The sequence below is a fragment of the Natator depressus genome, chromosome 10 (genome assembly GCF_965152275.1).
Source record: "Natator depressus isolate rNatDep1 chromosome 10, rNatDep2.hap1, whole genome shotgun sequence".
NCBI classification, from domain to species: domain Eukaryota; kingdom Metazoa; phylum Chordata; order Testudines; family Cheloniidae; genus Natator; species Natator depressus.
In genome coordinates this window covers 69,892,603-69,918,141 of record NC_134243.1, presented here as the reverse complement: position 1 = coordinate 69,918,141, position 25,539 = coordinate 69,892,603, and the positions used below count along the sequence as shown (strand labels likewise).

At 47.8% G+C, this 25,539-nt stretch overlaps 1 protein-coding gene across 4 annotated transcripts in view; it reads right to left on the bottom strand.

Annotated features, from left to right (window-relative positions):
* NTRK3 (neurotrophic receptor tyrosine kinase 3) overlaps positions 1–25,539 on the bottom strand; it is a 320,506-nt gene that overhangs the window by 18,811 nt on the left and 276,156 nt on the right. For 2 of the 4 annotated variants that reach the window (XM_074966486.1, XM_074966487.1), the window contains exons 16-18: positions 20,994–21,237; positions 9,379–9,453; positions 4,587–4,700 (exon numbers count right to left, since the gene is read on the bottom strand). In XM_074966486.1, the coding sequence (XP_074822587.1) occupies positions 4,587–4,700; positions 9,379–9,453; positions 20,994–21,237 (433 nt within the window). The remainder of the gene's footprint in view (positions 1–4,586; positions 4,701–9,378; positions 9,454–20,993; positions 21,238–25,539) is intronic. The other 2 variants (XM_074966489.1, XM_074966490.1) reach the window with 2 other exon arrangements.

Below are 25,539 nucleotides of genomic sequence, written 5' to 3'. Positions count from 1 at the left end.
CTGAACTTTATTTGGCAAAACAAAACAAAACCCAGCAATATTCAGATGCCTGGGTCCTAAATGCCATGAGAGCTAGGAAGAACTAAGAGGCCATTTCAGATATTGTTGTCTGACATCTCCTGCACCACACGCTCCCTTTCCTGAAGCCATCCGGAGGCCCTGAGCCATCCAGCCCCTAAGGGATGCATTTTGCTAAACCCACTCCCTGGTGGGACAGAAATGAAAGCTTTTGCTGGAAGCCTGTGTTGCCCCTGAATGGTCAGCTGTCTTAACCAGATGAATCTTTCGGATGTCTCTCTGGACACCATCTCTCCATTAGGGTTAGCCACAAGAGGAAGGACGGAAGGAGAGAAAGAAATACAGAAACCGCTAATGTTCAGCTGTGTCTGGTGGGAGGAATGACACAATGCAGATATGCATAAGGCATCATTTCTTCCTAGATTATATCCTTGCTAGGTCATTTACTTAGTGGAGAAGTTTATCTTTAAAAATTATGAGCCAGATCCTCAGCTGACTTCATTGAAGCTCCTCTGACTTACACCAGCTGAGGATCTGGCCCTATATTTATGTTTTAGGAATTCTGTATATGTGTGTATTACATGGACAAGCACACACTGGCCACATATCTATACACCAAACTAAAAGATGTTGTACCAAAGGAATTAGAGTTGGAAAATACCTGCTATGTACCACTCAGTTTACCACCCCTTTGAGAATGGAGGACTGTCCCCTGATGGACATTTTGATGGCTTCAGCTCTAAACATCCCAAAGGGGGTTCCACCGCTTCCCAAGTGCAAATACTCCACAGCCAAAACCATCTCACTGTCAAGATTTCCCTGATGTTCACGCTGCCTTTCTTATCTCCATCCCATTGCTCCTAGTGATAACTTCCATGTTCAGCCCTAAATAGCACTTCTTTGACACTTCTGAAAACCTGCCGCTTTCCAATATTTGCAGACTGTCATATCCGCTCCCTTCGTCGTCGCTTAGCCAAGCTAAACATAGTTAGGCCTTTTAATCTTCATAAATCAATGGCCCCGCATGATTTCTGCTGCTCTTCTCTGAAGTCTTTTGGGTTTGTCAATACCATTCTGGTCATGTGGTGCTGTGGCACGGAGCCTGCCTGCACAAGGACGTAATATCTGAGGTATGGTTGTAGTAGAGACTTTTAGAGCAGAGACCTATCTCCCTGCTCCTTTATGTGATTGCTGTGTACATTCAGCCTCAAAGTGCACTGGCCTTTGTGTTGCCGTGTCACACAAGCTCTGTGGTGAACTTCCCCATCACACGATTCAAAGAGGACAGTGTTTACCCCAAGAAATTAGGATGTGACCTGAGGGGAAATGATACAAGTGCACATTACAGGGGTTTGATTGTGTATGGGACAGAACTGGCTCCACGTGAGATGTGTGATGTTAATGGAATATGTGCTTTATAATCAAAGACACTCTTTCAAACTCTCTCTCTCTCTCTCTGTGTTTGAATTTAATGCTTGTGAAAATGAGGGACAGAAACCATTAACTAGAGGCAGGCCCAGTGTGGGCAGGTCCAATGTGGCAGGCACACTTGCTCTGCCAATGCACTTCAATCCTGATCTTCAGGAACACCTGGTATTACAGTCCTGGGCCCTGACCTGCCGCTACTGAAGTGCCTCAGTCCCAACGTGCAGCACATCCTGACCTTCCAGCATTGCATTCTCCTCACATAGTCCTGCTGGTGCTCCGGACCTGTGCCGTACCCCGCTAATCCAGTCCCGTGGCTCTGTCAAAGCCCTGGGCCTCCTGTCCCCCAGCTCTGCGGATGAAATTCAATCCTGAAATGCAGCAACACCTGCTATTCCAGTCCAAAACCTCCTAGCACACATAGTTTGTATCTCCTTCCCTCTCCGCTGTGTATCTCAGACACCCTGGGTCTGTCTCTTCTCTCTCCTCTCTTCTACATGTGGCCTCTCTCCCCACCCCCCAAATCCACCTGGCCCCATTTGAATTTTTAAGCTATTTAACACCCTCCAATATGTGCATAACAAGGTTTTTCGCCTGCCCTCTGCTGCCATCCCTCTGCTATTATGACACCAGGTGCTGAAGTGGTAACATGGTGTTTCAGAAGCCTAGCACTGGCTTCCATGTGTTAGAACTCTAATTACATGGTAACTAGCGACCTTGTAAGTACAGGGTAATCTATTATATAGCACCAGGGTAAATTATCTGGGTATTTCTGTCTTCTTCACTACAGCCTTCTCCAAAGATTGAAACACGGCCAGTTAAATGGTAATTAATCTCTGAACCTCTTAGCACCTTCCCATTTCGGTGTTCAGTAACCGGGGAGAGCATGTTATCTCTGCGCAGTGTCAGGGGACTGGCCATGTTGCTATCATTACAGAGCAAGGGTCAACACTTTTTAAATGCATAAAGTTGCTGTGTCAAGACTCTGCAATGCTGTCAGTGAAGCATGAGGTGGCTTCAGCACAACGCAACACACTGTCTCCATGTCAGCACCTTGGGGAACAGTTTATGACTTGGTTTCCAGAGCCGCTGAGCGCCTGCAGCTCCCGTTGGCTGGATGTGAGGATGCTCAGCACCCCTGAAAAGCGGCCCATCCATGCCCCTGCACTGAGACTCATCCCAACAAACAACTCTGCTGTGGGACAGGGGTGGGAGAGGGTGGTAGCCCTGTTCAGGGTGAGGAGGAAAGGTTTGCTCTGTGCAGTGCAGTCTGACTGGACATGTCTGTGTGCATGCCTGCAGGGAAGGGGAGTTCCTCTGTTTTGAACTGTGCGGCCTGCCCCTTTCTGTGTGGGGTGCAGTGTAAATGTCTGAGAGGGACAAATCTGGCTTTGCCCAGTGATACCTGGAAGAAGGAAGGGGTGTGCGGGGGACAAAGCGAGGGGTCACCCTTCCTGATGTGGGAGAAAGGGGTTCAAGATTTCACACAGCCTCATTTGAGAGGTGGTGAGGGCACCAGTTGGAGAGCTCTATTAGCCTTCGAGCGAGGGGGAGCGTTGCCAGTAACCACCACCTATATCCTCGCGCTCTGAGTCACCCTCTGAACTCATCAAAACCAACAAGAGAGAGACCTGGGCGTTCGCTTTGGAAAACCTGAGGTAAAACGCTGAGTGGACCAGCTTTCGCCTTCTGTGTTGAAACTTTTCGCCTCTGCCCACACGCGCACACACTATGGGTCAGTCTGAAAGCTTCTGCTCCAGTCACCAGAGTTAACGCTGCCCCTCTCAGAGCCAGGTACATTGTACCCCAGCCATGCCCCATGGAACTGCCTGCACTACAGCGCTCACCCCACCCGAAGGAACCATCCCGCCTACAGAACCCCCACATGCCGCCCCCACCAGTTGATACACAAATACCTCCAATCCACTGATGCCAGCGGGTGCTCTGCATGTGGGTCAGGGATTGGTGGATGATGCATATAAAGCCCATGGGATTTTTAAGGTGACTAAGGCTATTTGCATGCATTTTAGACCCACTTAGGTTGCTCCCTCTGGAGCACTTACAGTTTAAATAGTAATGGCAGCAATTATTTTCAGATCCTAGACTAATAAAATCTTCTCAGTTGTTGGAAGGATTCAGCCGGGTATAATATAGCTCTAATGACTGTTTTAAAAAGTTTCCAGGCCCGGTTTTCAAACGTGAGCACCAAAACAGAACGCTCAAATCCCATACGCTGATGCTCACCTCAGCCCGTAGACCCTCGACACACAGAATCTTAGAAATGCAGGGCTGGAAGGGACCTTAAGAGGTCATCTAGTCCAGCCCCTTGCACTCAGGCAGGATTACATAGCTAGACCACCCCGACACACGTTTGTCTAACCTCTTCTTAACGATGCCTCTTTTGGGTGAATAAGTGTCAATTTAAATAACTGAATGGTGGACTTAGTTCACATAGTGGCTTTGCACACTGAGCCCTCTGAGCAAACTGCTCTAGTAGTCTATACCAGTGGTTCTCAGCCAGGGGGTACATCAGCTCCTCTAGATATTTGCCTAGTTTTACAATAGGCTACATAAAAAGCCCTAGCAAAGTCAGTACTAACTAAAATTCCATACGACTTGTTTGTACTGCTCTATATACTATCCACTGAAATATAAGTACAATATCTATGTTCTAATTGATTTATTTCACAATTATATGGTAAAAATGAGAAAGTCAGCAATTTTGTAAGCAAGTAGTTTTAAAGTGGGGTGAAACTTGGGGGTACGCAAGACAAATCAAATTCTTGAAAGTGGGTACAGAAGTCTGGAAAGGTTGAGAGCCACTGGTTTATACTGTACTGCAATGAATTGGCAAGTGTGTGTGTGTGTGCACACGTGCACCATTGCTCTCTACTGGATGGAATGAGCACTACAGTGTGTCATAGGCCCTTTGCTATTACAAGCTTCAGGAGAATCTCCTTTAGCCAAAGTATAACCTTAGCTCTGCCCCCCCCCCCCCCCCGTGCCTCTGCAATGTGATACCATTTTCAGTTACATGATCACACTGTTTTTCCACAGGACCCTTGCTTCATGCAATGTACATGCTGGAGAATGAATGAGGCCAGGCTGTGCAGTGATTTATTCTGGGGACCTGAACATCTCACCTCATTCACTGCAGATATTGTATGGTGTGTCATGAATGAGGGTGGTATCCACAGCATCCTTTCCTCTTTCACTGCAGATGTTGTATGGTGTGTAGTGAATAACGTAGAGGCCCCCTGGTAGAGAAGAGATAGCCTTGTGATTACGGCCATGGCTTGGGACTCCCAAGATTTGGGTTCTGGTCTTGCTTGTGCCACAGATTTGCTGTGTGACCACAAGTAATTCACTTGATCTCTCTGTAACCTGGGTCCTCATCTGTAAAATGGGGAAATAAAACTTCCCAGCTTCACAAGATTGCTGTGCAGATAGAGATTAGTGAGGTTCTCAGACACTGCAGTGATGAATGACATAGAAAAAGACAATAAATAAAGAAAAAAATCTCCGTGTGGAAGCTGGATGGTGTGCAGCAAATGAGACATGGGGCCACACAATGAACACTAAGAAATAAAGAACAATTGCCCATGTTTACTGAGCACTGTCCATCCTGTGGCTCTTGCAGGAATAATAGCTCACGATCATATAATTAAAGACTGTAGGGTGATGCATACATCCGAGTGTAGAAGTTAAGGATGCACAGGCAGTCTTGACCTTTCCAGTACCTGACTTTTGCACGCTTCACTTTGCAACCTTTATGTTCTTTTAATGCAGTATTTTTGTATGGGTTGTGTGAAATTCTGAATTAAACCTCTTGCTTCTGAACTAGGTGCCTCCTGTTTAATAAAACATTAACTAATTAAGAAAAAAGATCCTGTTTGGGTGGCAGCAAGCAGAAAGGAAAGAGAGAGCTGTGTGTTCAGGAAGACACCTGTTACATATGCATGTATGTCTCTCTCACCTCTTGATGGGTTCTAATGCCTGGCTAATTGCATGAGCTCACCAGGCAAGGCCACATCCTACAGCACTGCAGCTAGACTAATGTCCTTGCACGGTACTGGCAGCATAGGCGCTGTCTTCATGAGTTGCTGGGGGTTGCTCAACCCCCACACTGCCCCTGGCCCTGACCCCACTCCACCCGTTTCCCCAAGCCCCCACCCCTGCCCCTAGTCTGCCCTGTCCCCAGAGGGCTCCCTGCCCCGCTCCTCCCCTTTCCCCCCCCCAGCGCCTCCTGCACGCTGCTGAACAGTGGATCCGTGGTGAGTGGGAGGCACTGAGCGGGAGGGAGAGGAGCTGATCGGCAGGGCCACTGGCGGGCAGGAGGCGTGGAGAGAAGGGGGCGGAGCTGATTGGGGGGCTGCCGGTGGGTGCTGAGCACCCACTATTTTTCACGGAATCGGCGCCTATGACTGGCAGTGTTGCACAAGCCAGGTAAGGAAAGGGCTAAGGAATCACAGCACGGTCCTTGCACTGGTGGATACTTTCCAGCTCCTGCTGTTTTTTCCAACCACACTGAGAATTTTCAGAGCTCACCACACCTGGACTGATTCAGAGACCCAGTTCCAAGCAGGGTACATTGTGTATCTCTGCCAACAACGTTTCCCTGTGCAATTCTCGACCAAAGATTCTATTTATCTCAGTAACTTATATGGCCCCATCACCACAGTCTCTGAGCAGCTGTGATGGTGTGTCGACCCCCACACAAGCCCTCAGTGGGTTAATGTGGGCCAGGATGCTGCATCTGGGGTGGAACCAAGGCTTGATAGGCCTGATGGCAGATTAAGCCCACTTGGGATAGGAGTGTAAAGCCAGGAAGTGCAAGTAGGAGGTGGCTGAAGGGGTAAGGTCTGCAGTTACTTCCTAAAGGGAAAGGGAGTTGGTCAGGGACAAGGAGGAAATCCAGGAGAAGAGAAAGCTCTGAGGGTCCTGTCCTGGATTAGGGAGTCTGGCAAGAGGCTCAGAGGGGTGAAGTAGCCACAGAGAGTGGAGGAATCTCTGGTGGAAACCCAGAGATAGGCAAGGACATAGAGAAATGGGGCAGGAAAGAGCCCAGGGAAACAACAGTCTCAGACTGAGCAGACCTAGGTTGCTAATCGTAGGATCCCGGGGCTGGAAGCTGGAGTAGTGGGCGGGACTGGGTTCCCCTACCAGCCACTGGCAAAGCTGCACAGGACCTGGAGTTGAAACAGAAGACTGTCTGAAATGGCACAAGGACATTGTATGGTGGGACTTTCCTACCCTAGAAGGGGAGGACTATATAGTGACCAGGCTGGAGGGCTGAGTCATGAAGAAGGAGCGTCCTGAGTCATGAAGAGAGTGAGGGGGTCATACCATGAATAACCCACAGAAGAGGGTGCTAGATGGTGTGGGGGAGGTGCTAATTCCCAGACCCTGTGGTGAGTGGGAAACCCTTCACAATGCCTCACAATCTTCTTAAATGTATTTATCGCCTGTGAGGAAGAGCGTGCTATTATGTCCATTTTACAGATGGGAAGCTGAGGCACAGAGACAAAATAACTTGCCTGAGGTCACACAGGAATTCAGTGGCAGAACACTGGCGCACCCTCCCTCTCGATACAAGCTATTTGGGTCTCCCCTAAAGCATGGTCAGTGCAGAGCTCTCAAGTCCGGGACTCACTTCCCTCAGTCAGTCCGAGGGAGCCGGAGTCTACTGACCTCCATGGCAGGCTGCAAGGCTCTGCTGGAAGGGATACCAGGGGATATTTCTAAGTAAATTCCACCCCCCTCCCCCACACAACACCCAGAATAGCTTGTTCTTTGTATTTGCCAATATATTAAAATTATCAAATGGTTGTATTACTAAATGGTATAAGATATGCTGTTAATTTGCATGTTATCTACACTGGAAAACAAATAAAATCAATAAAAGGAAGCAACAAATTTCCAGGTGATTAGTACAATTATGAGCAAAGAGCCATTTGCAATGACAGTGCAGCCAAAGGAAGAGAGCGTGTGGGTGTTTGGGACGAAACGTTAACACGGGACATGCAAGAGCTCAGGGAACTTTGCATCCGAGTATGGTAGTGTTCTCTTGTCCAAATGTATCCACTCTCAGTGGGGTGCTGCATTTATGTGGAGCCTGATATTGCAAACAGTACCAGGTATAGCCCTTTCTAGAGTGATGAGTCCCATTAACTTCCATGGGGATTGTTCATGGCAGTCCAGGGGTAAGTGTTTGCAGGATCAGGCTCACAGTTTGCAGAGACTTTGGATGAAAGGAACTATGAAGAAGTTACATGTTATTATGTTTTGCTGGAGTTGACCTCTGCAGTATTTATTCAGTCACAAAGACGTGAATGAAAGACAAAAAATAGTGTGAATGCACAGGGGACAATCCTGTTAAAAAGACTCCCTTCAGGCGGATTATGGTTTTGTGGGGCCCTGGGCCAGAGCAAGTGGGGGCCCCCCAAACCTCCTGGGCACTCCAACCAGGAAAATGGGGTCGGGGCACAGGGGCCCGCCTGGCAGGAGCACCTCTGGTCAGGAACCCCACGTACACCTGGAAACTAGCCAGGTTCTTGAAATAAAGGCTTTCAAACCCCAATCTCTAGCCTGGCTGCAGGTCACATGGCCATGCTGGCTGGCACAGGGAACTGGCTCTGCAAACCGCCTGGTCTGGTGGGCTCGGCTGGACCCTGGGAGAGGTGGGCTCTGTGTGACCAGCAGCCATCCCTCAGGGTACCCTGGGGACACGGCATGGCCCTGCAGGAGCACTGGCCTCTCCTCCCTTGCCTGGCACTCAGACCGGATCACTTTAGACTAGATTCAGCCATGAGGGCTCTCGTTTCTTACAGCATCTTGGCTTAGTCCTTAGCCCCTCCCAGTCATGCTGATAACTCCAGTAAGTGGCCCCACCTGTGCCCGGAATCTCACAGCCCTGTAGAGCCTGTGATGCTCATTCCAGTTGGCTGTAACTTCTCTGAGCTGTCCCTGTAATCCTGTCCTGGCTGTGGGGGCTGGCAGGCCTCCTTCGAGCTTGCTTTTCCCTTGCTGCCTTGGGCTCCCTGCAGCTGCAGGCTTCTGGCTCAGCCCTCCGTCTGGGCCTGATTTAGCTGCGGGAGCTCCTTGTCATGTAGCTGCACTAACTTTCCCCAGCTGGGATGGAGACCTGAGCCAGGCACAGGTGGGGCTGGACCCACAGCCAACTGAAAGGACGCATCAGCTTGGGACATGCTGCCTCTGCCCTTCTCTGTGCTTTGACCCCGTTTCCTGGCAGGAGTAGGCAGGCGGGCAGAGCGGGGCAAGCCCCCATGCCCCGACCCTGCTCCCCAGAAGGAGCACTGGGTGGGTGGAGCAGGTCAGGGTGCGGGGACCCTATTCTTCCAGGGCCCCACAATTGCCCGGTGCCCCTGGGCACAGGCCCCATTGGCCCAGTGGCTAATCCGCCACTGCCTTCAGGGCAGAGGATACAAATGACATCAGCTCTTACACTAATTCCATCCATGTCCTGCAGTGCCATTCTGGTTACTGCACTGAAATGCAAGAAAGCAGCAAAATCATATTTGGGATGAAGCCCGTTTAACTGCTGCAATGGCCCTTATATCGTCTGTCGACGCTGGATCTAAACTCATGCTATTGTGCGATTCTGGTAACAGACATTAACTGCTCGAGCCCTGCTCCCTGACAGCAATGCCAAGGGCCTTCCAAGAGACAGCCAGACACTTAACGAAGCACATGCCTTATTGTAATCTGTTTCAGCTACACTGAGAGGCTGTTTATCTGTATGAAGTTGTTGTGGGAGCAGGTTGTGTTCTCCTCCCACACAAGGGGTGGGGTCCCCTCCACTGCCACGTGCACTGCGGCAGACCAGTCCCAAAGCCAATCCCGTAAGTCATCACATGCTCGATCCAGACAACTCCCCAGCCTTCAAACTGCCCCCTGGAGTAGAAATCCACTCACTGTTTTAGCTGCTGGTCGTGCTAGTCTCTGCCGCTGCCACGCTGCGCTGCATTGGCCCTTCGGATGCGGCCCTTCCTGACAGTGAATGGGTGAAAACAAGGGAAGGAGAAAAACAAAAGAGAAGGGGAGGGGGAGGGAGTATGTGGGGGGGATGAAGCAGGGGGACAAGAAGGGAGAGGGTATGTCTTTAACTGAACTGTATGTCGATCACTGGCCGCAACATTCTAACAGCTTTACAACACTCATCGTGAGCATGGGGTCACACAGATCCCCACTATTGTGCTGAGGCATGGTGCACCCCTGCTCTGCCCCTGGGGTCATCATTTAAACAAGCGCAAAGGACTAAACAAACGGATAGGCACCTGTGAATTACCTACATGGTAAAAGCCACCGAATAACACCGAGACCCTGTACAAAGAGTCTCCTTTCCTTCTTGCAGCACAGGAGGAACTGTAAAAGGCTGGAATTGTCCCCTGTGTCCAACTCCTAGATATCTCCAGTTCCTTTGCTACTAAACATCCTCCTTAGAATGACGTACTTGGATTTATATCACTGCAGGTGGGACAGGGCCCAGACCCAGGCCTTTACTCAGCCAAAACTTCCAGGGAACATTTGGCCTGAATCAAGACTGAGGACCTGATCCTGTAAGGTGCTGAGTGCTTGTCACTTTCACTGAAGCAAACAGGAATTCAAGCTGCTCAGACCCTGACAGGGAGTGTTCAAAGCCTCTCAGAATTAAGGTCCTAAAGTTTCACAGGATGAAGCACCCACTGTATAATGGATGGTTATGTGCCAGCACTCCTACTGGAGCGGTTATTCTTGTATCTAATTTTGCAGTGTAATACAGCAGTTACACAGATGCTATGCTATTCTATGCGACACATGCCCCTCAGCATTAGGGACCACTGAGAGCAGCAATATAAACGTGGACTCATGAGAGCAACTTGTTCCACTTTTATTTAGTTTACAGGTATCCTAGGCCAGAGGAGCAGCATGTCAGACAGAAAAGTGATTCACAGTGATTCAGTAATCTGCCTTTCTGTGACAACTTCCAACTCTATAGTGCTTTTCACAAACAGCAATTAAACCTCGCAATACCCCCGTGAGGTAGGGAGGAATTATACCATTTCAGACAGGGAAGCTGAGTTACGGGCCTGATTTGCAGTAGTGCAAAGTTATTAAGCAGCTTGTGGTGACATCCTGAGTTTCATTTACAGTACTTCCTCCCCCCAGTCATTTCAGTCACATTTTGGAAATACAGGAACCTATGCTGCAAGATTATGACTGGCCTCGAATTCTACCCACACTGGTGGGAGTGACAGATGCTCCACCTCTCAGAGAATTGGGCCCAAAGAAGGGAAGAAGAAAAAAAATATTATAAAAGAATGGAGGAGAAAACACTGAAAGAAGACTTCGGCTGTATCAAAGCAGAAGGGGAGCCAGGGGAGGCTCTTGCTGGGCAAATAATGTTGAATGGCCGTGGCAGATACTGTGAAATCAGTGAGTAAGTCCTCTCCAGTGAACTGGACTCCAAAGGCAAAAATTAAAGGGACATCCCTGAGCTGTGCATGTAGTTGGAGGGCACTGCTCCGCGCACATGTGACCATTTTCATAGGTGGTGCTTAAGAACACAACATGGACTGCTGCCAAATTAAAGCAAAGAAGTAAGGGGGTTTGGGAGGCCTGGCCACCTAGTTACACTCACGTGCACCTTTTCACCATAGCTAGCGGTGCAAATTTCAGCTGCTACCTGTAGCTGCAGGATCATCCCGTTCAGGCAATTGCTGTCTGAATGGCTGAAAAGTCCCTAAATTGCTTTGCTCTATTCCGAACAAAGCAAATGCCTGAGGAATGAGAGCTGGGTGGGAAAGAGATTGAGAAAATGATTTCACTTCTGTTTAAATTTCCTGTTCATTAAAATGTTACAGAGTTAGAAAAGTCCACTGCACAAACTCTCCCAGCCAGCTGTGTCACAGGACGGGCATCAAAAAAGATACAGAGCAAATGAAGTCATCAACAATGGAAAAACACACCAATACAGCACAATGCAAATCCCACCTCAAACATGGGGCTGCAAGAGACATTTTCCCTGTGTCTGATCCCTTACCACGTGCTTATTCAATCACAAATAACTTAGGGAGAGAGAAACCCAAATTCAATTTATATCTCAGTCCAAGCAAATATGAAGAAGCTGTTGAAGCTGACTATAAAAGCCAATGATCTCATAAGCTATCCTCATATGTATTGGAAAAACTAGGAGTGGAGTTACTACCCTGCTGCTATGAGATACTGGCAAAGTATTTCAGAACTATAGGTCCTGTATGTTGTCACTCACTAATTACTGCAGAAAAGGAAAGGGGGTTTGGAGTAAGAAAATATAAATATTTCTTCCCTGTGAATTCCTTTGACAATCTCATGATGTGATGCCCACATAAATGATTCTCCCCTCCTCCCCAATTCAGCGTGGCATGCACAGAAAGAGAACTATTTTCAGTAGTGCTCAGTACTTGTGCTACCCTCCTAAAAAAGATTTCTATTTCTATATATGTGCCATTTTGTGCATCATTGCCTGATTGTACGTGGAGCATGTTCTTTCTGAATGCCTAGCCCTAAATGGTCCATTTCTTAAGCACAGCTGTTTGCAAATACCATCTTTCTCCCTCTTTCATCTCCAGCTGGTTTGGAGTAGGAGTTCGCAGAGGGTGGCTGGGAGAGGAGGAGGATTATGAAATGGAGGGGAAGAGAGAGAGAATTCAGGCCACGCAGGAGTCAGGAGAAACATGTTCTCTTCCCATGCAAATATCTTAATTACAGAGGATGAGGAAGATATTTATATGTTAATTTTCATAGCGAGGTTTTCAATTTGCCTTTTGCACCAGGGGAAACCTTCAAGTCTATCCACTGAAAAAGCCACTGCCGTAAGCAACACATTAAAAAAAAAACAAGCCAAGCCATAATTTACCAAGCTCCCATTAAACTCTCATAAGTTCTCCACCTCCCCTTCCCTTGCTGATCACCAAGGTGTTTGTGGCTAAGAGACAGCTTGCCACCCTTCTCCTCTGCTGCCCCTTCCTGCTTGTGACCTCACAGGTGCTGCGATGGAGATGAATGGTGAGGTCACAACATTGCGGGTAGGGAGCAAGCAGGAGGAGTCAGCTGATCAGCTGGGGAGCTGTGAAGAGTATAGGCCCAGCACTGGTAGAGAGGAGGGACTTGCTGCATCTAATTCTTAACTCATCTCCCTGAATGTGGCAAAGGCTTTTCTAAAATATTACATGAATTATTTTTCATTTTCTCTGTAGTTTCTGGTGCCACCTGGGACAATAAGTGGAAGTGTCCAAAAAAAATCGGGAAACACATTTCTCATCCTTCTCATCTGTCTGGCTTCATCTGTAATATCCTAGGGTCAGCTTTGTACCCTCCCCTTTGCATGGCTCTGGTCGCACTAAGGGACCAGAGACCGGTGAGAACTCCCTGTCTGCCACATCTGGCTCCTGAAGTATTCTCTGTGCAGCCCTTGGCATATGGGAGGTGGGGAATGGTGTGGCTAGAGCACACTGCTCCGGCAATCTCCATCTGACGGATATCCACTGGGAGCCACAGCTGGCCAGCATAGATTAGAGCAGGCTCTCGGCTTCTTTAATCTATGGTGGGGCTGGAGAAGAACTGACTCTACAAGCAGGGAGCCATCAACAGCTTCCTTTGCCCCTGCATCTGTTTGCTTCACCCAGCAGAAATTGGTTACAGCAGAGAATCCAGCCCTTAGGGTCTAGGCATAACTGGAATTTAAGTAGAGGGAAGCAGAAGAACCCTGAAATCTCACCAGAAAGTCTGCTGCCTCATGATTTGCAATGCAGTTGTGCAGGTTCAAGAAGCACGGACTATTTGGATAATCACCTGGATTTCTTTGTGTTGAATAAAATGGAACCTCTACGTTACTGGTTTTGGTTTGCCCCTCACTCATATGGGTTCAGCATTTGATTGATTACCCACAGCTCATTGGAATTTCTCCAGACCATACTGGTGTAGAGATGAGGCTGGAAATCTCATGAGAACAGGGTCTCTTGGGAGACTTTCTGTATTTGCTGGTAAGCGAATTGGCTTTTACACAATGGCCTGATGCTTTCATGTATTCTGCAAACAGGAGATGCAAACAGAGCAAGGTACAAGTTAAGGGAAGAGCTAACCGAACTGCTTCTGACTTCACCAAACTTCTGAAGTTGAGCTCCACCGCTGGAAGAAGGCTCAAGGCCTCAGTTCAAGCTCTTGATGAAGATTTGGGGGAGCTGTATTGAGCTCTGGTTGAAAGCTCATGTGCTGGTTATCAATGAGTGAAACTGGTGGGGTTTAGCTAGCTCTGGGAGTCCACTTAGCTCTGGGCAAGATGCAGGGATGTGGTGACCTCAGGCACTAGGTCCTGAATTTAGTTTGAGCTCTGGATAAAGTTTTGGGGTTCTGTTTAAGCCGTGGGTAAAGGTTCAGGTTGGTTCTCATTTTACCTGAGCGCGCTTACAAGCATCATCCCCTAGTGACGATGCTACGACTCAGAGTCTGGTGGCACAAATCCTGAGCTGGTGGTGATACTAGGGCAGAGGTCAAACCTCCTAGCACGGCTGGCAGGCTGGCGTTTTCACTTCTTGATTACAGACTATTCTTCATAGTCCCCTTTTGTGTTTGTGCTTCAAAGAAGACGTCACTAGACTGGTGAGAGGTCTTAGCCGGCCACATCCCTCTCATTACAGAAATTAAATGAACAGTATATATACATCAAAACAGCAACGCAGCCATGAGATGGGCATGTGGAGTGGGGGGAAGAGGAGGGAGGGCTGAGGGCGGGGAATTAGGGTAATTACCATTCCTGAGAAAATGCCATGAATTACAACACAACCTAATTACCCCAATTAATTCTTCTGCACTCACACTACTTTGTGAAGGGCTCTTAACTATCAAAGAGAGAGAGAGAGAGAGAGAGAGAGAGGAAAAAAAGAACCTTTACAATTTGTTGTTTTTTTCCCATCGGTGTAAAAGCGAGGGGCGGAGGGTGGGGAAAAGAGCCCGGATGAAACACAAGATGCTGCTCTTACATCTTCCTTTCAGGAGATATTAAACTGTACCATGAATTCAATTTGCAGAGGTTTTACAGGAGCCGGAGTGATATCAAAGACCAACACATTTAATATTGTGCAGTCTCTTCCTACACACGCGGAACACCCAGTGTGCCTGGCCCAGGGATACTTTTCCTGCACTGCCACACTGAAGCCTCCCCTTCCAAACCTAGGTGACTCCCAGTCCTGCTCTCTCACTTCTGGCTGCCAGTAGGGACTGGCACACTGAGTAGGGAGCATGCTGAGCCCTGAATACTGAGCACCAGCTGAGTAAGCAGCAGCATGGCTGTATTCTGATGGGAGTCCCATCCAGTCCTCATCTGGGAAGTTGGTGACTGACGCTGGCACTGGAATAGAGAGATATTAAAGTGGGGAGAATGCAGTTGCGTAGTGCTCCCTAAAAGGATACAAAGTTACACTGAGAAAAACAGTCCCACCAGTAGTGGAGATCTCCATTATCTGGCCAAGTTCATTGCAAGTCTCCGGCCACCAGCTTGCAGGCACATCTGCATCCATTCTGAAGGTCTCCAGGTGTGTGTATATAAATCTCCTCACTGTATTTTCCACTGAATGCATCCGATGAAGTGAGCTGTAGCTCACGAAAGCTTATGCTCAAATAAATTGGTTAGTCTCTAAGGTGCCACTAGTACTCCTTTTCTTTTTGGTTCTCTTTCTGTCACCCTGAGGCACCTTCTATAACTCTTACAGTCCCCTAATAGCACCCATGGCTATCTCTGTATGTGAATCTAGCACATACTCTGCCACGGTGTCTCCTATATTATGGGGAGCCCTTAATTAATCGGAATACTCTGTCCAGCTCCAAGTTCCTTTCCTCTGCGGATCTCAAAGCATTTTTACAGACATAAAAATTTCCAGCATTGCCAGGCTGTAAATCATATTATCACTTCCATTTTACAGAAGGGGAAGCTGAGGTACAGAAAGGTGAGGTGACTTGGATTCATTAGCCAGCGTTAGCACTGCACTGTGAAGCTGCAAAGTCCTACATGTGTTCTTTGGGCTGCCCAAGAGCTTATAGCAAAGTCAGTAAGACTAGACGGGGATGGCCATTTGGAAAGTGGTGTGTTTCAAAGTCCCAGATGGGGATACGGAGGGGAGAGCCCGCAGTGCTCCTATGCACACTCCGCATAGTGCGCAGGCTTCTGGTGCTTCAGACATGCCTCCTGGAAAAACTGCAAGAGGGATGAGAGTGGAGAGCTCTTCAGCAATTCCTAGTGAGAAGTGGCTGGTATTTCACAGACCATTATTTCTTCAGTATTAATTAAGGGGAAAGGGTTAGCGCTCTGCTAATTAGCATTAGTCAAATGGGAATGAAGTACAGTAATGCCAGCAGGGCGGGTGCCAAATCAATTTCCCCCACTTTTGCCCAGTAAACTTCAGCCAGATTTCTAAGACGGGAAGGCTGATGGATTAGCTCTAAATACTAGTACATTTTAAAACCACTTTTACATAGTGGTACAGCAAAACCTGTTCTAACTCTACTGGGGATTGGATGAGATGTGACATTGCATCCAAACTTGGGGCAGGGAGTCCGGTACTATGCTTGCTGGCACTGCTGTGCTGTAGCTGGGCATTTTTCTTGGTGCTAAGAGCGTCACAGTGAATGCCACACTGCCCTCATGCGACATGGAGATAGACAATAAAGCAAAGTCCCAGAGCAGCAGGAGAAGAGATAACAGGGACATTATATTCATGAAGGATTCTATAGTACTAAAATACCATGGCAATGGATGTGTGAGAAATGCCAATGGCTAGATTAGAGCTGAAACTCTTAAATGAATTGAAAAATGACGGGGACTAAGCACTATCCAATGTTTTTATACCAGGAATAATGTCGTAACGAGGTTTCACTGCTTTTGATGCTACCAAACTCCCCTATTCTGCTCCCATTCCTGCTGTCATATCCATGTTAGGACATTAACTGGGCATCATTAGATGTTGGCTACAGAGAAGCTAGGATCAGGGTTCTCTTCCGACGACTTAGAAATGTCACCCTTCCATCCCCTGGTCTCCTACCGTTACAAGCAAGCATCTACAATAGTGTCATGTGGAAAGTATTTAATTTAAATTGGGGAGTGGATTAAAAAGGAGAAAAGACCTGAACTTTCACCCAGAGCTCATATTAATCCTGAGCCACATAGGGTTCTGGAAAGAATTCTGTTAACTTTCCATTTCCATGCCTCTCCATGCTTCTGGCCACGACCCACCAGGCCAATGACAAAACATCACCAGAAAATATCTTCTTCCAACATTTCCAACCAGATTTTATAGACTTGAGGGGCTTGCACACCACCAGTGAAGCACCCAATTCAAGCTGAACTGTTAGGAACGCAATTCACCACTCATTAAAACACCGGGGACCCTTCAGTTGCCAGGTGTATTCCTGACACGGTGATCGCTTCTCTCTCGTTTTGGCGAAGGGGAACCCAATGACCTCACTGAGGAGATTCAACACTCCACCAAGACTAGCAAGGGCATGTGCCAGGGCTGGTTGGGATCTTTCCCTGAGGTAGTGCCTAAGAGCGGAGTGTGTGAGTGAGGAAGTCACCTACTTCTTAGGATCCAAGCACAGCCCACACCTGCAGCACCCTCTGCTGTTCCATTCCTGTCCGTCCCCAGCTGTCAGAGAATCTCAGTCCTGACCTGCTGCATCATCTGGTGTTCCAGCCTTTGCCTCCTGTACATAACTCTGCTGATACATCTCAGTTTCAACTTACAAATCCCGGCTACTCCAGTCCAGGGCTCTCCACACAAATCTGCTGCGCCTAAATCCTGACCTGCAAGTCCCCCTTCCCCTCATTGCAGTCCTGGGTCTTTTTTTCTGAAAAAGATTCCAGTCATGAAATTAAAAAAAAAAGTATTTTCTCACCAATACACAGCTATTCAATCCTTTATTCCCACAGGGATCAAAACCAAAAACGAAATGGAACATTAAACAACGCTTTACACCAATGTTCCTTCAATTCTGCGGAATGCACACAGGTTTTAGGATTCTGCTCGTCCCCGTCCCACCCCTCCACCCTCCCTCCCTTTCTAATCAAAGATTTTATCTCAGATCTTTTCATACTTGCCAAAAAACACTTCCTCCCCATCCCCATAAGAAATCCTGTCTTGTCAAAGCAGGTTTAAAAGCAAGAGCTGATGGGATTCCTAAGTGATCCGCGTGGGAAAGAACACATCTGTCTTCAGACTGAACATGGAGAGAGGGAGACAAATCACTCTTTTGCTTTTGTTACATCAATGTTTGTTTTCTGTATCCAAACGTGTAACAGGAAATTAAGCAGTTCACCTTTGTAAAGCATTTTGCATCCTACTTACGCATGAGCCAGATGGTGCTTTCTCTTTGTTTTAAAAGATTAAAAATGGAAAAGATAAGAAATGGCTAGTAGTTAATCCCGAACCTGGAATGCACTCCCGCATCCCATCCTCAGCCGTGCTGGGCGAGGGCAAACACACAGACCCAACAGATTTAAGTAAGCTGCAGCCTTCAGAGTGCTGCAGACCTGTCAGATCTTGTCAGTTTTCAGATGGAATCCTTCACAGCCTTCTCAGAAAATGATAAATTACTGTATTCTTCTGGGGCCTCAACCTGGATACACAACACAATGTGTTACAAGAAATCACCCGAAACAGAACTTTGCTCCAGGATCCTACGAACGGGAAATATCCCCAGCAGAAAGGTGTTCTGCATGGACACTGAAAAGTTGGCTCAGGGAACTTACTATGGGGGTTATACCCACTGCTTGGTACCATACCCAAAGGGTAAACCTTAAAGGTTGAACTCATCAGCCACATCCTAATGGCTGCATATGGGAGTCCAAGTCCTATTATGATTCTCAGACTTGGGATCTTGCTCTCTGTCTGTGTTACTTCAACAGCAACCATTTGTGGTGTCTGGAACAGAGGTCAAATAGCCTTTCATGCTGGGCATAAGCAACAGGGACAGGTGAGCTCTGAAGCCCAAAAGATCCAGTTTTAATGCAAAAGACGTTAGGAGTAAAAATCCTAAGATGCATTCAGGGCCAAGAATAACAGTTGTTGCTAAACAGAATTGCTTGCCTTGCCCAGGTTTGCAAGAGAAGTCAATTGCACTTTACACCAGGGTTACAGCCAAATGGTCCCTGACACCACAGCTACAGAGCCACATCCAATACCACTGGTGTCACCACCAGCTTTTTTCCCAGAAAGGTGGCAACGGCTGCTAGCAGGGAGCTCAGCAATGCCGACTGCCATTTATACACCTTACTCCTCCACACAATTCAAACCTAGCAAAGCAAGTCTCATGCTATCAAAGAATGTTGTTGTGCTAAGTGAGAGCAGAAGGGGAGAGGAGGACAGTTTGGGGGGAATGCTGGAGCAGAGGACAGAGCAGTTAGGACTCCTGCGTTTTGCTCCCAGCTATAAGAGGGACATGGACTACTGGCTAAGGGAGGGGACAAGGGAATCAAGAGACCTGGGTGCAATTCTGTCCTCTGCCACTGATTCACTGCCACTGTGTGACCTTAGACAAATCACTTAACCTCTCTGCTTCATTTCCTCATGTGTAAAGAGGAGTAATAATAGTGACCCCTACTTCTCCGGGGTGGTTGTGGGGGCCCCTTCAAATGGACAGTGCTAGAGAGGGACTAAGTAGTAGTAGTATGGGTTAAATGATCAAGATTTGTTTTTAATCCTAAAACTAATAAAAAATTGGACTCTGAAGAAAAAAACTCTTCCCCTGAGACTCTCTGCTTGTATAGAGCACAGTGCCAGGGGCTGCTCTGGCCACACAAGGCAGCTGGTGTGATACAAAGAAAAGCCCACTAGAAACAGATGACTTCTAAAGACGTTGCAGTGACTGGCTGGAAAGGGAGTGTTTTAACTTCAACCTCCTCATTCAATAAAGACATAAAAAATCCTTCTGAGAGAAGATGGGAGGGGCCCCAGGACATCTCCATTACAGAGAGTGAAAAGGGCCCAACACAGTCCCTTCATCCATGAAGCTCTTTGCAGTGCTCACTCCCTTTCCACGGGACTAGTGGGAAGGCAGCGATCCTGCTACATCGATGACTTACAGAAACCCTACTGGGGTTTTCAATAATGTAGTTAGACGGAGCATATCTTTTCTACAGCCATAGAGAGAAGAGTCAGATAATACCAGCTTGACAGCTCATCTTACTCCAAATCCTGCAAGACTCCTTCAGACATCACGCCCACTAACTTCTTATCTAGCCTGGTTCTTGAAATCTCTGCATTGACGGTGTCTTAACCATCTCCACCTTGGCCACTGCTCAATCGCTCTGTTGAGAGCTTTCCCCTGTCCATCTCCACCCTCCATCCCCCCACAAGGTAGCTCCTGCCTCATGTTGTTTTAAAACAATGTGGCCATGGGTCACTCTGTCCCAAGGTGACAGAAATCAGGTGGAGCTCCAGCAGCCAGCTATACAGAACCAGACCCCTATGTTACAATCTGAAAGGAACCAAACCCAGAACATTCCCGACAGCAACAGCTTCCACTTCTTATCCTGAAAGACTCTTTTTTTGTGGAGGACAGGGTGCTGAATCCTCTATAGTATTCCCCCAAAGGAAAACCAATTTTCCACAGCTGAGGAGTACTGGGGAGAGCTTCCTTCAGAGCTCATCAATAAAGCTCCTGCATTAGCCAGATGGGGCACTGCAGAGCAACACAGGGTTGTGTGTAAGGACACAGGAATGTGTAAGTATAAATCCCAGAAGATAAGGCTAGAAAGGAGCATCTGGGTCATTGAGTCGAGCGCCAGCATCTAGTGCACAATTATTCTCTGCACTAAACCCAGGTATTTATTTTCTAGTCTCCTATTGAACTTCTCTAATGACGGGGCTTGAGCAACCTACATTGGCAAATTATTCCATTGTCTAAATAATGTCCCTGTTGAAAGACAGTCCTGAGGTCAAACCTAAATTGCCTATTATTTCCTCTCCCATATTTTATGCAGTTATCAGTCATTATTTCAGTTGCCTTTTCTCTATATTAAATTTCTTTAACCACACTCTGCAGATCACGGCCTCCAATCCTTTAATCAGCTTTGTCACCCTCCTTGGGATTCTCTTTAATGCATCAGTGTCTTTTTTTTTTTTAAATAAAGAGAGGAATCCAAAACTGTACATTGTGTGTGTGTGTGTGTGTGTGTGCGCGCATCAGAGAGAGAAAGAGCTGAATATGTAAAAGACTAAGTGAATGTGTATAAGTGCATGAGTGCGCATTTGTGTCTGAGTTATAAATGTGTAGGGGGGTGTAGGTGAGAAGGACAGAGGGTACTGATGTGTGGGTGTGTGCGTGCGTGGGTGTGCACACCAGTATGTGCAAGGATGTGAATCATGGGCAGCTGCATGAGTATGTGTTTCAGGGTTCATGAGAGCACAGGGGAAGGAATGAACAAGTGTGTGAGTTTAGTTTTGGTAGCTGACTGACTGCAACATTTCCTAGCCTCCCTCTACTCTGCCCTTCAGACTCTGTTGCTGGAGCTGCCTTACCCTGTAGTAATCAGTGCTGTAGACATCTCTTGACATCCCAAAGTCTCCAATCTTCACGAGCAGGTTGGCTCCGACCAAGCAGTTCCTGGTTGCCAGGTCTCTGTGGACGAAGTGCTGGGAAGCAAGGTACACCATTCCAGAGGCAATCTGGCTAGCGATGTGCAGCATCTGGGACAGCCCCAGCTCCCCCTTGGCCTGTCGAGGCTGCCCATCCACCAGGATCATAGCATCTGGGCCATGCGCCCTGCAGGGGAAAGAGCAAAGAGCACAGAAGTGGGTATCTAAACAACCAGGTGGCAGGGATCTCAAACCATCTCCATTCATCCTGGAGTCAGGGCATTGGGCCCCAACTCTGAGACCTTCCCAGTGCACTGGGATGATTGGCTTCTATGCACAGATATATTGGAAAGACAGAGCCAAAACAAACATGAACACCCTCAAGATCTGGAAGTTCAGTTCAGTTAACTTCGCCCCCCATAAAACCTTCTCCAAATATTTAGAGATCTCCCTTTCTTCCAATCCCATCATTCCCTGGCTCCCCAGCAGCCTCCCTCTCCCCAAACAGGTTGCCCTTTTCCCACCAAACTCCATTCCACCAGCCCCCACTATGTCCTCTGCTCCTGGTGACGTTCCACTGAGCAAGAGGGGTCTCTGCTGGGCTTCAGATGTCACATGCTCCTGGGCTTCCCTGGGTCAGAACCCCAACTCTAACCCTGAGGCAGCCCTGGAATCTGTAAGCGTGGACAGGAGCTGAAGGTGGCAGGCAGAGGCAATGCATGGGAGTATGTGTGTGAATTGCAGGGTCACATGCCCTCCCAGAGTTGCTAGCAGGGATTAGACCCTGAAAAGTCAGGGGAAATCCTGGGCAGCACAAGGTGTACGTATAAGAAACTAGTGCATTCTAGGTTTGGACTCAAGGTCAGCCTCCTTGCTGCCCTGCCCACCCAGTTCCCCTCACATACTAAGCCTGTCTTTGTCACACTATCTCCACCGTGATGTCTCTCCCCTGCTGGAGTTCACCCTCTGGTTGCCTGTGTGGAGGTGGAATAGGAAAAACATTCATATTTAGGGAAAAAGCAAGAGATTTTTCTGTGATCTTCTTCCTCCTGACTAGATACAGAACAACGTTTCCTCTGGGGCTTTCCTACCACTCTCTTCAAAATGATTCTTGGCATTTCATCAAGCAAATTGAAACTGCATATACAGAGCTGTACCTCCTTCCCTGCATGGGGCTAAACATCCCCACAAGAGCAGAACTGTTTATCTCCTTTTCTTAAATGCTTGGCTGGGCTCTAGGATGAGCACTGGGATTAGAGTCCAGATATTTCGGGTTCAGCTGATTCCGTTTTTCAGATGCCACTTCTTCAAATGTCTATTGCCTTCCTGCCACCACAAATACAACCCTAAAGCTCCCCTACAAGACAGCAGGAGGAGCTCTGAAAGGGAAGGTGAACTCTACACGTGGCACTAGGGAGCAAGGAGTGCTGCAGACAGAGGTGGAGATGTTGCAGAGAGCTGGAGGTAGAAATGCTGCAGTCGGCACAGGGCTAGGGTTGGAGGAGCTGGGCTGTAGAAATGTCACAGAGATTACGGAGCTAGTTGCAAAGAGCAGGTGGGTTGATGAGACAAGCTGTGCGCTGAGAGAACTTGTTAGGGAATGCTGCAGAGTGCAAGAGGGGATTACTGAAGACAGTATATAAGATGAATGATTGATGTCTTATTTAAACATCCTAAAGCCTGTTTTATACCAGGAAAATTAACTGTTGTTGACAACAGATGTCAGCAGTCGGTGGAGCTGAGCTGGTGCTGAGTACGGCTGAGCGACAAACATACACCAGAACAAACCACAGTGTCTGAAACAGTGAAGAACACAGCTGGCCATGGTCTGCACTTGCAGTTGGACCCTGCTCGTCAAGGTTCGACTGTGGCTGACACCTGTTGTCAACAACGAGTAATATTTCTGGTGTAGAACAGGTCTGGAAGCGAGCAACGTGTTGTTGATAGATTGCTGGAGATTGTTCTTTGATCTGCAGCTCATTCCAACTCCAAACAGACCAAGAGGCACCAAGGAAATCTCTCTTTCTGCCCCGTCTAGGTAAGGAACACAGGACAAGTTCAAAACATATTAGCTGCTCAAGGTCAACCTCAGAGGGGTGCACAGTTGCCCTCAACCAGCTAACACTTTTGTAAAAGTGGGCACCCTGTTTACACTAGTGTCTAAATTAGTTAAAACCTTTTAAAATGCAACCTAGTCTAGACAGGCCCTTCCTTACTCCCTGGAGCTGGGATGGTCCCAGAGGGGGTAGCGTCAACAGGCTAATGCCATTAGTGTAAGTGACGAGTGTGCATCATTCTGTGGAGAAGGAGAGCATGAGAAGACAGGTTGGTCTGTCACTTTCTCAGAAAGTAGGGCTAACGCAGTTTACTAAGGATTGTAAAACTGGGCAGATTCTCAGACCATCAGAGGGGTTTGTTCTTTGGGGATAAAACACTGCAGTTCGTATGATGGACATTTGTGTCAGCATGGGGCAGAAATCCCGTCTTCAATGAGCACTGTCTCTTTTTGCCCCTGGCTGTTTGGACACTAGAGATGTTAAAATTATACTACTACGACTTGTTTTTTGGTAATGGATAGCGTGTATGTTTGTTCCTTCTTTCTTCATAATCAAAAGGCTACACAAACTTCCAAGAAACAATTTGTCTGTGAGCAGGGAGCAAGTCTGGAATATTTAATAAAAGAGGAAAATTAAAGATGACTGCAAATAGGGGTTTACTATGGAATTGTTTAAGTAACCTTAACTCTAGCTGTTGCTACCACTGACGCTCTGATTTTACAAACATACATAATCAAACGTCGAAGAAACAATTGCCTCTGAGCAGGGAGCAAGTCTGGAGACTTTAATAAAAGGGGGAAATTAAAGGCGACTGCAAATAGGGGTTTACAATGGAATTGTTTAAGTAACCTTAACACTAGCTGTTGCTGCCACCCAAGCTCTGAGTTTAACACACACGCTCGCTCAGTCTGTCCTTCTCCATGGCTAGATAGAGAGGGAGACACATGTGCAGTAAACATTGAGAGAAAGAGCATATTTGAACACCACAGAAATGCAGAGGAGCCACCAATGGTATGAGCACAGCAGGGGCTCTGCAACCTTGCCTTGCATAGCAGCTCTAGTGAACTCCCAGGCTTCCTAGTAAGTCAGCCCTGGAGACCCCCTGCTCCCTGGAGAGGGATGTTTACACTTCTCCCTGACAGGCTCTTTCGGAGGGAGCTGCCATTTCAATGCTGGCCTTTTATCAGCCAGGACACTGCAATTTGCAGCAGGCCTTTTTGTATTTCCTGATGGGCCTGACACGTCTGATCTGCCGCCACCAGTGACGAGAGGAGCAGCCAGGCTGCGTGAGGGCTGGGAATGAAGTATGAAGAGAGACCACCCTGTGGCACTCAATCCCCAGTCCAGCTGGCAGGTGTAAATTGAAATGACTCCCCTTGCCACACAGGTCACCTTTATTGTTCAGTGTTTTCTCTGAGAGGCCCTGTGCGGCATAATAAAAACTGGGGGACTTTTATTTATGATGCTTATCTGTGGGAAGCCCAGGCTAAAGTGAGCCCTCTCCCCTTTTACTGCTTTTTCAATGTCTATTGAAATGTGTAGTTAAACTTGAACAAGTTCATTTGATTATCTCCTGAAAGCAGCCCCCGCCCTGCTGGCTCTGGGAGCAGTGCTGGGTGAAGTATGCCAAAGAAAACTTCTGCATGCCTCCTGCAGGGTGAATGCCCAAAGCAAGGAATGCACCAGAGTGGACAGTGCTATGTCTGCATGGGTTATGTCGCTCAGGAGTGTGGCTAATTCACACCCTTGAGCGACATAACTTAAGCTGTAGTGTAGCCATGGCCTAATACCTGGGACCAGCACAGCTCCAACAGTACTCCCAAGGGCTTCAGAGACTGGTCCACATTCAGCCCCAGGCTAACCTGGGGTAATATCTGCTGAAGTCACTGGTAGTTAGGCCCTCTCATGCCAGGGCTAATTCCTAACCAGCACTGATGTGTGGCCACCACTGGTGTGGCATGTAGCAGCTGCTTCACAGCACCCAATAACGCTGCACAAGAAGTTAAGGAAGGCAGCGAAGAAGGACCTTGAAGCTGATGGGTGAAATTAAAGAAGAATGTTATTATCCTTGCTGAGCTTTTGACAGTGTCTGGGAGTGAACTCCCCTTTTTGAGGGAATGCACTGGGGATTTTAAGTGACGCAAGTGTCCAGGGCCTGGGCTTTGTGCCCTGCCTGAAAGATGGCACCTCCCACAGCATTGTTTCAGCAAAGGGAGGCATGGCGGGTCCCTGTTCCAGTCCCGTCAGAGGCTCCTCTGCAGCAAGCAAAAGAGAGGCCCTATTTATCTGATGTAAAGACCTTCATGCCTAAGGAGACCTGACTCCAGCTCCCCGCTCAGCACCTCTGGGCTGGTTACACAAAGGACCCAGTGTACGCACACCAACAACAGCACAGGGCTCAATTCATGGCTCTGCCTGAACTCACTGCCCAA